The sequence below is a fragment of the Theropithecus gelada genome, chromosome 14 (genome assembly GCF_003255815.1).
Source record: "Theropithecus gelada isolate Dixy chromosome 14, Tgel_1.0, whole genome shotgun sequence".
NCBI lineage: Eukaryota > Metazoa > Chordata > Mammalia > Primates > Cercopithecidae > Theropithecus > Theropithecus gelada.
The window spans coordinates 94,365,427-94,380,906 of record NC_037682.1 but is presented as its reverse complement, the minus strand read 5'-3'; the positions used below and the strand labels follow the sequence as shown (position 1 = coordinate 94,380,906).

The 15,480-nt window shown below is 42.0% G+C and overlaps 1 protein-coding gene across 1 annotated transcript in view; it reads left to right on the top strand.

Annotated features, from left to right (window-relative positions):
* Window positions 1-3,183: 3,183 nt before the first annotated feature.
* The window catches only part of TMEM123 (transmembrane protein 123), a 61,188-nt gene continuing 48,891 nt past the window's right edge, over window positions 3,184-15,480 (top strand). The window contains exons 1-2 of the mRNA XM_025355878.1: window positions 3,184-3,725; window positions 7,390-7,446. Coding sequence (XP_025211663.1) covers window positions 3,626-3,725; window positions 7,390-7,446 — 157 coding nt within the window. The 5' untranslated portion in view covers window positions 3,184-3,625. The remainder of the gene's footprint in view (window positions 3,726-7,389; window positions 7,447-15,480) is intronic.

The following is a 15,480-nucleotide window of genomic DNA, read 5'->3' as shown; positions in this document are numbered from 1 at the left end:
GACAGCCTGGCCAACATGGGGAAACCCCATCTCTACTAAAAATACAAAAATTAGCAAGGCATGGTGGCACATGCCTCTAGTCCTAGCTACTCAGGAGGCTGAGGCATGAGAATCGCATGAACTTGGGAGGCAGAGGTTGCAGTGAGCTGACATCGTGCCCCCACACTCTATCCTGGGCGACAGAGCAAGATTCTGTCTCAAAATAAAAGGAAGTGATTCGTATGACATGAATCCAGTAGTAATATGCAATAGGCACTAGGCCTAAATGTACATTCACTTTTTCATTGTCATGGAACTTGTACTTTTGTAGGAAAGACAAACAATAAACACATAAATGAACATAATGATGGACAGCACTAGATGCCACAAAGAGAAACAGAGTTGTAAACTAGGGTATTCAAGAAGGACTTTCCTCAGATGAGCAGTCTTGAAGGATGTGAGGAAGCAGCAAGTACAGAGTTTCTGGGATGGAAACTGACTTGACATTTCTAAAGTGCTGCAAAGAGGCTGGAGCTGAGAAGTGAAGGAGAGAGTAGAAAAAGAGGTGGAAAGGGCAGCCATGGACCATGTCATGTAGTCCTTGCAGGCCATGGTTTTGGACTCTGTTAAGTGGCAAGGGAATGGCATAATCTGACATATTTTAAAAGAATCACACTGGCTGCCATGTGGAGAATATTTTACAGAGAACAAGGGTAGGGACCCAGCTGATCAATGTATAAGCAGAGGGATCCAATCACTAAAATCCGCCCAGATGGTTGGGGAGATGGGATATGAAGGAAATCTTGAAACAGGTAGTTTCTACTACCCAAAAGAAAAGGTTAGAGGGCATCATGGGCAAAGGGAAGCAGGAGCAAGAACACAGCGGCATGAAGGCCCCAGCATATGTGGAAAACTTCGAGTGGTCTGGTGAGGTTACAGAGAGGGATTTAGACATGAGGATGGAAAGGAGGAGAGACCTAAACGGCCAAGGGCTGCCCATGCTGTTCTTTTAACTTTTCACATCACCAAAGTAAAATGTTGGTACAGTGATGGGGGCTGAACCTGAGGCACAACTAGGAGTACAACTTCCCTGGGAGGCTAGTCCTCCCAACAGAGTTTCCAAGAGAGCAGAAAGGCCACACAGTTCCTTGCTCTTCCCCCTCTCCTCAGACTAGAAAAAACATGGGCAACCCACAGTACTGAGCTGTCAGTATCAAAGCAAAGCTGGGCACACCCACTCACTGTGGTGTGGCAATCAGATAGCAGAGATCTGAAGGTGTCTCCAACAGGTCAGTCTCCAGGAAAAACTGTCCAAGTAAATATGTTGTTTTCCACACTGTCTTAGTCTGTTTCTGCTGCTATAACACAAATACCTTAAATGGGATACTTTATAAACAAATTTATAAACAATAGAAATCTATTTGCCCCAGTTCTAGAGGCTGGGAAGTTGAGAGAGCAAGGCATCAACAGATTTGGTGTCTGGTGAGGGCCCTTTGCCTCATAGATGGCGTCTTCCTGCTGTGCCCTCACAGGGCAGAAGGGTGAAACAAGTTCCCTCAGGCCTCCTTTATAAGGGCATAAATTCCATTCATTAGCAACCAAATCACCTCCCAAAAGCCTCACATCTTTTTTTTTCTTGAGACAAGTTTCACTCTGTCTCCCAGGCTGGAGCGCAGCAGCGTGATCTCGGCTTACTGCAACCTCTACCTCCCGGGTTCAAGCGATTCTCGTGCCTCAGCCTCCCAAGTAGCTGGGATTATAGGCATGTGCCACCACGCCCAGCTAATATTTTGTATTTTTAGTAGAGGCGGGGTTTCACCATGTTGGTCAAGCTGGTCTTCAACTCCTCACCTCAAACGATCTACCCTTCTCAGCTTCCCAAAGTGCTGGGATTACAGGCGTGAGCCACTACACCTGCCCACGTCCCACATATTATTATCATTACCTTGAGGATTAGGTTTCAACACTTGAATGTGGTGGGGATATAAACATCCAGACCTCTGATTCCACCCCAGATTCCCAGGCTGTAAGTACACTCAGCCTTAAAGGAAGTATTAGCTGTGGGTTGGTGAAGAGAATAGAGGAAAACATTCCAGAAGGAAAGAACAATGTATGCAAATGCCAGGAACCATTTCTCCATGGGCAACAAAACCAAGGCTGGAAAGAGAGGTTGGGCCTAGATTGTGAAATGCTTGGATAATGGGGTAGTTACCGAACAGTTTATTCCTAAACCAGATTCCCCAGTTAAATACAGTAACCCAAACCGAAATGTGCAGTGCTTGCTTTTTGTCCATGATAGATGCTGGGGAAACATTTGCAGGTTTGCTGATTGAATCCACAGATGGAAGTCTGTAAATTTAGGACAGATTGTCTCAGTTAATCTCTATGACCAGTCAGACTTCGGTAATGATGGATTTGCCTGACACGAGAAAGTTCTACTTCTCATAAGTTTTGAGAACTTAACTGCAATGTGGCCTTTATGAGATGAAATCTGGCTCAGGTGCCAAAGATCTGCAACATTAAGACCTTTGCAGGTGGGAATTCCCTGTGATTTTAGGTTCCCTGGATCCTTCAGTCTTCTACTCCAGCTGAGGGTTCCCACCCAAGCCAGGACTCAGCCTTTGTTATTCTCATGCATCAGCCACAGGTCGCTACCTGTCACTTCAGAGTTCTGAGCACAATGAAAATGCAGACTTTACAAGCACTTCAAGTCAAGACAAGTGATTAGCATTGGCACCAAGGGTTTAAGAGGAACTCAGCCAAAAACTGTTCAAAACTAGCCATTTCATCCGAAGTGGGACACCAGGGCCCAAGGAGAGAAGAAGCTGGTTGGATTAATGCATACCCCCGCTTTCCATGACTCTATTGTATTTCAGTGAGAGTTGCTACCATCTCCTGCGGGCGCCCCCACCCGCCCACTCCACTAATCTCTTGTCTTATCCAGAGATACAAGGAACCCGTGGAGAAGATGAGGTACAACTGGGATAAGGAGATCGTAGGTGTTTTACATTTGAATTTAAGCAACAAATCTGTCGAGCTGTTTTTCTGCACTTCCCCCTTGGGCTGGGTCACGGGAGGGGAAAGCTCCAACCGCCCGGGACTCCTTAGAGTGAATCCCATCCCCTCAAGTTCCTCTCCAGAACCTCCCCCTACTCCCCGCCCTTGCCCTGCAACTCCTCCCTCTCACTCTGAGTCGCACGCACCCCTGTCCCCTTCCTGCCCGCAAAACTACTCTTCAAAGACTTCCTTCCGGGCACCGCGAAGCCGGCGTGCTCAGCATTCGGAGAGGCAGCGGCGTTCGCCTTCATCCAGGACAACAAAACTGCCATTTCCGAAGAGAAAGGAAACGGCTCGCGGCTTCTGGGGTTCCCAGGCGCGGGCCTGCGAGGGAGGCCGGGAGCCGAGTCGCCACGCCCAGAACCCCGAGCCCGCCCCCGCGCCAGCCAGCCCGGCCCCGCACGCGACGCCCCCTCCAGGTCCCGCTCCTGCGCCCTATTTGGTCATTCGGGGGGGCAAGTGGCGGGAGGGGGAGACGTGAGAGGCCGAAGGGGAAGCGGAGCCGGCGCCGGCTGCACAGAGGAGCCGCTCTCGCCGCCGCCACCTCGGCTGGGAACCCACGAGGCCGCCGCATTCTGCCCTTGGAACAATGGGGCTCGGCGCGCGAGGTGCCTGGGCCGCGCTGCTCCTGGGAACGCTGCAGGTGCTAGCGCTTCTGGGGGCCGCCCATGAAAGCGCACCCATGGCGGGTAAGTGGCCGCGGGGATCGCCAGCCCCGTTCGTGGGACGCAGCGCGCTGCCGAGGCTTGGGTTCCCAAGTTGGGCTCTGGTACAGAAAGTTCCGCGTGTCTCTGGCCGAACGCTCGGGACGGACCCGGAGGTGACCGGGCGGGGTAGGGGAAACTGAGGCTTGGACCAGTCACCCGCTGGCTCCGGGGCCGCCTGCTGAGGAAATTGCCCGGTGCTTCCCCTCTCGCTTTTTGGAAGCGGCGGCCTCAGGCCGGGACGGGTGCGCATAACCTGTTGAGTTACCACAAGTTGGTTTTTACAGCCTTTCCCTGAAGTTAATGTTTGCCGAGGTTAGAGTTTATCTAAGGCTTCCGTTTGTAAACAAGATTAGCTGAGTTGAAAAATATGTCTACCGAGGCCCGCGGAAACGTCTCCCAGTTAGTTGGGGAGCTTTTCAAGCGTCTCCCCGGCATTTCATGGTCTAATATTATGCAGCATTATCCAGATGACTTACAGTCTTAAGGTTCCCCTGACACTCGAAGTTAGACTTCGGAGCTCTTGGAGCTAGCTGGGAGACTTTGGGGAGCGCGCCCCGCCCTCGCGGCAGTTGAGGCGCGCTGCCCTCTTGGCGGGGCGCTCTCCACCCCTCGTGTGCCATAAACACCCGGCCGCGGCGCGCGGCAGCTGCGCAGCGTTAAGGACACAGCTGCACGGTCGCCGGTGGCCCGCGTCGTCGCTAGTAAGGTCGTAACAGGACGATGTTGACATTGCTTTTCTGTGTAGGGCGGAATTTGTTTCCTTTTAGGCCCTTGGCCTTTTGGAGACTTTAAACAGCCCTTTTTGGATGAAACCAGGAAGTTGGGATTTGCTGTGTAAATACTGTTCTCCTTGGTCAACTGTTACAGAAGTCAGGTCCCTACGTAATGGTCAGTAAACCAGGATAAGTTAACTTTAAGTGAACCAAGGTTTTCATGGTTTTGAATTCTGTCCATCCACTGTATATTTAGCCTTAGGTTCGTTTTATCCAGCAAGAGAAAAAGAAGGCAGTTTGTAAATCTGGAAGGTTCAGGCACAACACTTGCTTTTTCTGGAATGATCTGGGTGAATTCATTTTTCTTCGTTTTGCTGAAGTTTTTTTGTTTGCTTAATTGTGCATGTGACACACTGGCTTCGCAGACCTAATTTTGAGATCATTTAAGAAAAGTGGTAAAATCATGTCCATCGTGTATCTTGGTCCTCATTTTATATCAATTATTTCATGAGGTGAGGTCTCCATTTTAAAAAATTTGTTGCTGTGTTTGTGAAGATAAACCTTACTGTTCCAGTGAATTACCGGTTACAGTAATTGTGAGTGACCATGCTTTTCTTTCTTTTGTCCTCATAACACAGATTTTTTTTTTGTCCTATTTTAACACTCACTGTTTGTTCTGTTTATTACTTAATGTCTTTCTAGAGGTTAGTCCCATTTGGAAAACTTAAAATGCTCTGTAGTAGGAGAGCCCTGAATTCATAAACTAGTATAACCAGCCAGAGGTGGAATCTGTTTCTACAGACTATGATGTCACCTTGCAACTAGACTAAAAGGTAACAGTAGAAGATTTATCAAAAAGCTAGTAACTGTTAATCCAAGTCTTCATATATAGTGAAATCTGTATACAATGTCATTACGGAGTATAGTGATTTTTAGCAATCATACTAAAACTCGTATGGCTGATTTTTACTGGATACATTTTCTTTGCATCCCACACTATACTAATTTAGGTCCGTAAATCATCCCATTGGATCCTCACAGTATTGTCCCCATTTTATAGATAAGTAAGCTAATTTATGGCAAGTAAAACAATTAATACATGTTTGGTTTCAGATCAGAATCCAAATTTTCAATTAACCATTTCACCACTAAGCCACGTTAGTTGATAATGGCTCTTGAAGTAGATAATGCTTGTATTCCACAGTACTACCATTGCCTAGAATATTGTGGGAGAAGATAAAAACATTATTGAAATTCTGCTTTTAAAATATTCTTAACAGTCTGCTGCATAGCTTTATAAATATCAGTTGGAGGAGGGAGACTATGAGCACGTTTGCAAATCAGTGAACAGGATTTATTGTAGTATTCCAAAGAATGGCATTAACATTAACAGGATGGGAGGGGAGGCTATTAGTCATTACTCTTAGTAGCAAGTGACAGAAACCCACCTTGAACAACCTTTGTGGAAAGAAGGGACTTTTTTGACTTGTAACTGAAAAATGCAAGGATTGAGGTGGCTTGAAAATGGCTGTATTCAAGGGTTCAAATAAGTTGCCAAGAAATTAAGAAATCATCGTGTAAGAGTGAAAATAGCGTGGAAACAAAAACAGGTGTTTGTGTTAGCCCAGCCAAAAGATGATGGTGAGTGGCAATGGAGATAAAAAGGTGGATTCTAGATCTGTTGGGGTTTGGGACTAATGACTTGCGGATGGATTGGAGGGTGGGATGAGGAAGAGAGAAGAATCAAAGGATGACCTCTTGCTTTTGGGGTTGAGCAGCTGGTAATGCAACAATTGGGAAGGTTGGGGGAGGAGCAGGTTTCGAGTAGAAAATCAGTAGTTGCATTTTGGCACTCATATCTGCAGGCTTAGGAATCAAACAATCTGGTCCAATTCTAGTCTCTGCCACTTTCTATCTGGGTGGCCTTTCCTGGGCCTCAGTTCTTGTCTGCAAAACAATACTCCTGTCTAAGAATTGTTGAGAGGGTTAGATGAGCTAATGCACATAACCCTGGCTTGTGGTAAGCACCTAATAATGTTGGCAATTATTTGCTATCTGCTGCTAAATACATCTACATAGTCTATTGACCTTGATCTTTTTCAAGTTAATCTTACATTGTATTCTTTTGTGATAAATAGATGATAGTCCCATCAAGAAGAAGAAATTCTCACAAAGAAGAAATTTGCCCAAGAAGTAAAGATAAATCCTTCAAAGTTACTGTTTTTCTTTGTACTTTGAGAATTTTTTTTTAAGTGTGGGAGAGTTCATCTTTGTGAAAAGGACACAATAATACACTTGCTCTCTTCCTATGTGGTATACATATTTAATCTTCATTAGACAAAAACTCAAAACGAATAAAGCACTCTGAAAAGTTGCTCAATTGGGACATAGAAATCTCTTACATGTTTTCCAAATCTAAAGGTACTAATTTAAAAATTAGAACTGTACTGAGAAGGCTTGCAGTTAAATAAGAAAATCCTATTTTATCCCTCCATTGTATGAAATTAGGGGTGTTGGTGGGGTGGTGCAAGACCTAGAGATGCCTGTGAGTAGAAAGGGCCTCTCCTGAAATGGTCCCCTCCACTCATAAGAGCAGAGCTGTCAGTGGCAGAAATTGGTCCATCTGTCCCCAGTTGTGTGGGTGAATGAATTTTGGCAAAGCTATTGCATTCAGTGGCTGGTACATAGTAAGTACTATGTAAGTGTTTGTTACATAAGCTAGATATTTATCTTGAAAAACCTGATAATACAGTCCCTTTTAGTGACAGCTTCAAGATATGTTTCATAACAACAGGGGCAAAAGTAGAACTTCCTGTGGAATAATCTACCCTCCCGACACCACTACCCCCACTCCCCCTAGGCAGAAAACCACACATTGCCAGTATTCTTAGTTATATGTTCTTTCATAACAGGATATTTCTTTATTTTTACAGCATCTGCAAACATAGAGAATTCTGGGCCTCCACACAACTCCAGTGCTAACTCAACAGGTGAGTTTTAAAAGATTAAAAAAACAAATTTTCATTTGTCTAGGGTACATGAAGTAATAACAGCTAGGGAAGTAGGCGTAAGCTGATTCACTGACCTGTTTTAACCCTGAGTTCTCCACCCATGAATCGCTATGACCTGCCCTACTGCCCTATAGTAGACATCAGTAAGTGATAGTTCGCTGGATTAGTCTTTCTCAGTCTTGTAAAGATGTGAATAAACTCTAAAACAAAAAGTGTATCAGAATTTCATGTTACAAATTTTTTTTTTTTTTTTGAGATGGAGTCTGGCTCTGTGGCCCAGGCTGGAGTGCAGTGGCCGGATCTCAGCTCACTGCAAGCTCCGCCTCCTGGGTTTACGCCATTCTCCTGCCTCAGCCTCCCGAGTAGCTGGGACTACAGGCGCCCGCCATCTCGCCCGGCTAGTTTTTTGTATTTTTTTAGTAGAGACGAGGTTTCACCGGGTTGGTCTTGATCTCCTGACGTTGTGATCCGCCCGTCTCGGCCTCCCAAAGTGCTGGGATTACAGGCTTGAGCCACCGCGCCCGGCCTTCATGTTACAAATTTTTGAAGCACATTTTTAGATGTGGGGCTTTTGTAGTTTGCCTGTAGATATGAAATGTCGGTACAGAAGTCTGCAGGTCTTGCTGATGAAACAAATCACTCTAAACTAGTCAGCCGTGGCAGCCTTAATATACCTCTGCTGACTCTAAGGAGACCCTACTTACATTTCACCCATTAGACAGACTCAACCCAAACACTTGGTGAGGCCCTTACCCTGTGATTTTAGTTTGGGACAAAGCCTTGGGCCTCTGAGTTCACTAGCATGGAAAGATACAAGAACCAGGCTGATGTCATCAATATCAGTAGTAAATCATCAAGGTATGTTTCTTGTAAACAATTTTTAAGTTATCTTCTCACTACCCTTAATCTTCACAGTTGACTGAGTTGGAAACTAGAAAAAGGTACGCCAATTCTGTCGCTAACTTGTTTACTTTTATTCAGGGAATATTGACTCTAATGAGCTAGCACATTCTAGGTTCTAAGAATACAAAATGGACCAAGCCTTAACTTCTAGGGGTTTTTGCTTTTTGTTTTTTATTTATTGGCAAAATATACATGACATAAAATGTATAACCATTTTTTTCAGTGTAAAGCTCAGTGGCGCTAAGTACATTCATGCTGCTTTGCAGCTTGCTGGAGTTTTTATTTCTGTGCAGCATCCCAGTGTTTCACTTAGTTTATGTTCTTGGTTTACTGCTGTTCTTTCTTTCATTATCTCTGCCTTTTCAACTGGTGTCTGGTGGTACATACTCAGGACATACTTTTATTCTAGTTTTAGTAATTCTACAGGAAACATTTTCATTGAGAGGAAAAAAGTCTAGATGGATTACTCCAAAATGTAGTAGTGGTTATCGTTGGGTAGTAGTGAGAGGGTCTTAGTTAAAAAAAATTTGATTATACTATTAGGTACCTTTTCCTTTTGTCCTTTATTGAATCTAATTCTGCACTAAACTTTTAACCTCGGGTAAACAAAGGAGGTAGAAGAAACATAAAGACAGTAGTATTAGCAATAGATACCATTTATTGAATGCATACAACTTACAAGATACTCCTCATACATTTACTAATCTAACCACGGTGAGGGGGTGTCCTTTCTGGTTTACACATGGGGAAATTGAAACTCAAGAGTGGTTAGGAAATGCCCAAGATCACGTGACACTAAGTGTCACATTCAGGATTTGAAACCTAGTTGTATTCTAAAACCTATGTCTCTTTATCACACTGTCTGAAATGGGTTATGGCCTTACTTTTAAAAAGTGCTTTTCACTGTGAATGATTATTAAAAATCAACTCAGTACTTTGAGGGCAGCTCCAGAGTCAGTGGGATGATTTCAAATGCGCCTTCTAGCACAGGGAAATTTTTTGAGAAGAAAAGCATTGCCTCAAATTTTTCTAGAAGGAGAACAGGTAATACAACTATTAAAAATGTTTTTGCACAATGTGTTATACTTCTCCTAACTGTTGCATTCCTCTTTGTATCTTGAAAACACTTTTGAAACATGTTAAGTTTGTGTATTTTTACGGGATGAATGCTTAACTGTGTTTAGTTACCAAGACCATTGTTGAAGCTTTGTTTCTTTGAACATACTGTTTACCAATTTATTTGGTGCTATTTATTTAGTACACTTTCTGTGGCACCATATTTCCTCTCACTAGGAAAATAGCATGTTTGGCAAATTCCATTATGATGTGTATTCCAGGAATGTACTGTCGGAAAAAGCGGAGACTGCCTGCAGTACAACTTAGAATGTTGGGTGTCTATCACTTTTATAGGACTCACCACGTTGGAGTTTCAGAGAATCTTTTTTTCTCTTGTTTTGGTCTCCATCTGAGTTCCTTGAGAGTGAAATCTATGATTTATTCGTTCTGACATCTCACTCTATGCCTGGTGCATAGTAGGTATGCAGAATATGTATATTTTTGGTTGGTTGAACTCAATTGTGGAACGAAATACATATTTTGTAATTGCTGACTTGCCTTGTCAAAACACTATTATATACATTTTGCAGATATGTACTGGTTTGTGCTCCAGTCCTACCCATTATTACAGCTGTTCTCTGTTTATACAGTAACATAGGTACTTCAAGTCAAACAACAGGAATGGAGGTTGCTTTCCAGTGTACCACTCAGTTACATATAACAGTTCTTTTTTATGTCCCCTAATCATTATTTGAAGACAGCTATACTTTTGACATTCTTGTCTGCAGGGACTTGTTTGACACACTTTCATCTTACAGAGAAAATAATTTCCGCTTATTTCATTTGTAGTCAGAGTATTTATATTTTAGATTCTGTGGATGGATGAATTTACACTTTATAGTACAAGGAAGACACATGCCCAGATTATTTTTCATAATGGGTTTGGGCAAGGATGTAAGGAAATGTGGCATGGTCTAGATGGGAGTGCAGATATCATCAGTAACCAGAACAGCAGCTCAGTATCATTCAGGATACAGCTGTCTCCTTGATCACCTAGCATTGATGCTTCCCAACGAAGAGGGATCTGAGAGGATTGGGTTACCATCATCCAATCTGAAGCTCTTTGCTTGGACATAACTTGCACCAACTCCTTTCCAAAGCCGTTTCTCTCTTAATCATGTATGTTCCATCTATTATGATTGCTATTGGTTTGGTTACTCATCCTTGGCATAGTCATTTGGGCCACTCTAGTGGGGTTAGTTTTTTCCATAGACATAGCAGAGATGGGTAGTTGTGAGAAGGTCTTATTTTAAAAATATTTTATTACACTATTAGGTACCTTTTCCTTTTATCCTTTGTTGAATCTAATTCTGCACTACTGAACTTTTAACCACAATTTTGAGCATTTGGACCTGTCTTGCATTTAGATTTCTACAGAAGAAAGCAGTAGAAATTTGGGAACAGCTTATTCTGTATTCCAATTTTTACCCCTAATTGCAACAATGAAAGTCCTACTGAAGTGGAAAGAATTTATCAGATATATAATCCCGTATGTCACACTACCTTCTTCTATTTATTTTAGATAAAATGTTTTATGTGTGAAAAGAATATTAGATGGAAACTTTCTGTGAGTTTGTAAGTCAATCAAAGATAGGAACCAGTTGGCCTGATGGTGATACCGATGATTGATTGATTAAAATGGTGATAGATACAAATAGTGATAGATACACAGAGAGACATAGAGATATCAATACTGGTTTTTCTCTAGAGATTTGATGTAGGAAAGAATTTTTCTAACTAAAGAAATCATAGTACATTTAAAATAACTGCTTCAACTCCTCAGAGTTAATTGTTTTCAACTCATGTTTTTGAGATTGCGTCTGAAAATTGCTGGTAATTTTTTTTTATGCTTTAAGTTCTAGGGTACATGTGCACAACATGCAGATTTGTTACATATGTATACATGTGCCATGTTGGTGTGCTGCACCCTTTAACACATCATTTGCATTAGCTATATCTCCTCATGCTATCCTTCCCCCCACCCCACGACAGGCCCAGGTGTGTGATGTTCCCCACCCTGTGTCCAAGTTTCTTATTGTTCAGTTTCCACCTATGAGTGAGAACATGAGGTATTTGGTTTTTCTGTCCTTGGGATAATTTGTTTAGAATGATGGTTTCCAGCTTCAGCCATGTCCCTGCAAAAGATATGAACTCATCCTTTTTTGTAGCTGCATAGTATTCCATGTTGTATATGGGCCACATTTTCTTAATCCAGTCTATCACTGATGGATATTTGGGTTGGTTCCAAGTCTTTTGCTATTGTGAACACTGCCACAATGAACATACATGTGCGTGTGTCTTTTTTTATTTTTTATCATACTTTAAGTTCTGTGGTACATGTGCACAACATGCAGGTTTGTTACATATGTATACATGTGCCATATTGGTGTGCTGCACCCGTTAACTCATCATTTACATTAGGTATATCTCCTAATGCTGTCCTTTCCCCACTCCCGTGCCGACAGGCCCCAGTGTGTGATGTTCCCCTTCCTGTGTCCAAGTGTTCTCATTATTCAGTTCCCACCTCTGAGTGAGAACATGTGGTGTTTGATTTTCTGTCCTTGTGATAGTTTGCTCAGAATGATGGATTCTAGCTTCTTCCTTGTCCCTACAAAGGACATGGACTCATCCTTTTTTATGGCTGCATAGTATTCCATGGTATATATGTGCCACATTTTCTTAATCCAGTCTTATTGATGGACGTTTAGGTGGGTTTCAAGTCTTTGCTATTGTGAATAGTGCCGCAATAAACATACGTGTGCATGTGTCTTTATAGCAGCATGATTTATAATCCTTTGGGTATATACCCAGTAATGGGATGGCTGGGTCAAATGGTATTTCTAGTTCTAGATCCTTGAGGAATCGCCACACTGTCTTCCACAATGGTTGAACTAGTTTATAGTCCCACCAACAATGTAAAAGTGTTCCTATTTCTCCACATCCTCTCCAGCAATTGTTGTTTCCTGACTTTTTAATGATCGCCATTCTAACTGGTGTGAGGTTGTATCTCATTGTGGATTTGATTTGCATTTCTCTGATGGCCAGTGATGATGAGCATTTTTTCATGTGTCTGTTGGCTGCATAAATGTCTTTTGAGAAGTGTCTGTTCATATCCTTTGCCCACTTTTTGTTGGGGTTGTTTGATTTTTTTCTTGTAAATTTAAGTTCTTTGTAGATTTTGGATATTAGCCCTTTGTCAGATGGGTAGATTGTAAAAATTTTCTCCCATTCTGCAGGTTGACTGTTCACTCTGATAAGTTTCTTTCGCTGTGCAGAATCTCTTTTAGCTTAATTAGATGCCATTTGTCAATTTTGTCTTTTGTTGCAATTGCTTTTGTTATTTTAGTGATGATGTCTTTGCCCGTGCCTATGTCCCAAATGGGATTTCCCAGGTTTTCTTCTAGGGTTTTTATGCTTTTAGGTCTAACATTTAAGTCTTTAATCCATCTTGAATTACTTTTTGTATAAGGTGTAAGGAAGGGATCCAGTTTCAGCTTTCTACCTATGGCTAGCCAGTTTTCCCAGCACCATTTATTAAATAGGGACTCCTTTCCCCATTTCTTGTTTTTGTCAGGTTTGTCAAAGATCAGATGGTTGTAGATGTGTGGTATTATTTCTGAGGGCTCTGTTCTGTTCCATTGGTCTATATCTCTGTTTTGGTACCAGTACCATGCTGTTTTAGTTACTGTAGCCTTGTAGTATAGTTTCAATTCGGGTACCATGATGCCTCCAGCTTTGTTCTTTTGGCTTAGAATTGACTTGGCAATGTGGGCTCTTTTTAGCTTCCATATGAACTTTAAAGCAGTTTTTTCCAATTCTGTGAAGAAACTCATTGGTAGCTTGATGGGGATGGCATTGAATCTATAAATTACCTTGGGCAATATGGCCATTTTCATGATATTGATCCTTCCTGTCCATGAGCATGGAATGTTTTTCCATTTGTTTGTGTCATTTTTTATTTTGTTGAGCAATGGTTTGTAGTTCTCCTTGAAGAGGTCCTTCACATCCCTTGTAAGTTGGATTCCTAGGTATCTTTTTCTCTTTGAAGCAGTTGTGAATGGGGGTTCAGTCATGATTTGACTCTCTGTTATTGGTGTATAGGAATGCTTGTGATTTTTGCACATTGATGTTGTATCCTGAGACTTTGCTGAAGTTGCTTATCAGCTTAAGGAGATTTTGGGCTGAGACGATGGGGTTTTCTAAATATTACAATCATGTCATCTGCAAACAGGGACAATTTGACTTCCTCTTTATTTCTATTTGAATACCTTTTATTTCTTTCTCCTGCCTGATTGCCCTGACCAGAATTTCCAACACCATGTTGAATAGGAGTGGTGAGAGAGGGGATCCCTGTCTTGTGCCAGTTTTCAAAGGGAATGCTTCCAGTTTTTGCCCATTCAGTAAGATATTGGCTGTGGGTTTGTCATAAATAGCTTTTATTATTTTGAGGTACGTTCCATCAATACCGAATTTATTGAGCGTTTTTAGCATGAAGCACTGTTGAATTTTGTCAAAGGCCTTTTCTGCATCTGTTGAGATAATCATGTGTTTTTTTGTTGTTGGTTCTGTTTATATGATGTATTATGTTTATTGATTTGCATATGTTGAACCAGCCTTGTATCCCAGAGATGAAGCCAACTCGATCGTGGTGGATACGCTTTTTGATGTGCTGCTGGATTCGGTTTGCCAGTATTTTATTGAGGATTTTTGCATCGATGTTCATCAGGGATATTGGTCTAAAATTCTCTTTTTTTCTTGTGTCTCTGCCAGGCTTTGGTATCAGGATGATGCTGGCCTCATAAAATGAGTTAGGGAGGATTCCCTCTTTTTCTATTGATTGGAATCGTTTCCGAAGGAATGGTAACAGCTCATCCTTGTACCTCTGGTAGAATTCGGCTGTGAATCCATCTGTTCCTGGACTTTTTTTGGTTGGTAGGCTATTAATTATTGCCTCAGTTTCAGAGGCTGATATTGGTCTATTCAGGGATTCAGCTTCTTTGTGGTGTAGTCTTGGGAGGGTGTATGTGTCCAGGAATTTATCCATTTCTTCTAAATTTTCTAGTTTATTTGCAAAGAGGTGTTTATAGTATTCTCTGATGGTAGTTTGTATTTCTGTGGGATCAGTGGTGATATCCCCTTTATCATTTTTTATTGCGTCTATTTATTTGATTCTTCTCTCTTTTCTTCTTTCTTAGTCTTGCTAGCGGTCTATCAGTTTTGTTGATCTTTTCAAAAAACCAGCTCCTGGATTCATTAATTTTTTTTTTAAGGGTTTTTTTGTGTCTCTATCTCCTTCATTTCTGCTCTGATCTTCGTTACTTCTTGCCTTCTGCTAGCTTTTGAATGTGTTTGCTCTTGCTTCTCTAGTTCTTTTAATTGTGATATTAGGGTGTCAATTTTAGATCTTTCCTGCTTTCTCTTGTGGGTATTTAGTGCTATAAATTTCCCTCTACACACTGCTTTAAATGTGTCCCAGAGATTCTGGTATGTTGTATCTTTGTTCTCATTGGTTTCAAAGAACATCTTTATTTCTGCCTTTAGTTCGTTGTGTACCCAGTAGTCATTCAGGAGCAGGTTGTTCAGTTTCCATGTAGTTGAGCAGTTTTGAGTGAGTTTCTTAATCCTGAGTTCTAGTTTGATTGCACTGTGGTTTGAGAGACAGTTTGTTATAATTTCTGTTCTTTTACATTTGCTGAGGAGTGCTTTACTTCCAACTATGTGGTCAATTTTGGAATAAGTGTGATGTGGTGCTGAGCCGAACGTATATTTTGTTTGGGTTGGAGAGTTCTGTAGATGTCTATTAGGTCCGGTTGATACAGAGCTGAGTTCAAGTCCTGGATATCCTTGTTAACTTTGTGTCTCGTTGATCTGTCTGATGTTGACAGTGGGGTGTTAAAGTCTCCCATTATTATTGTGTGGCAGTCTAAATCTCTTTGTAGGTCTCTTAAGGACTTGCTTATGAATCTGGGTGCTCCTGTATTGGGTGCATATATA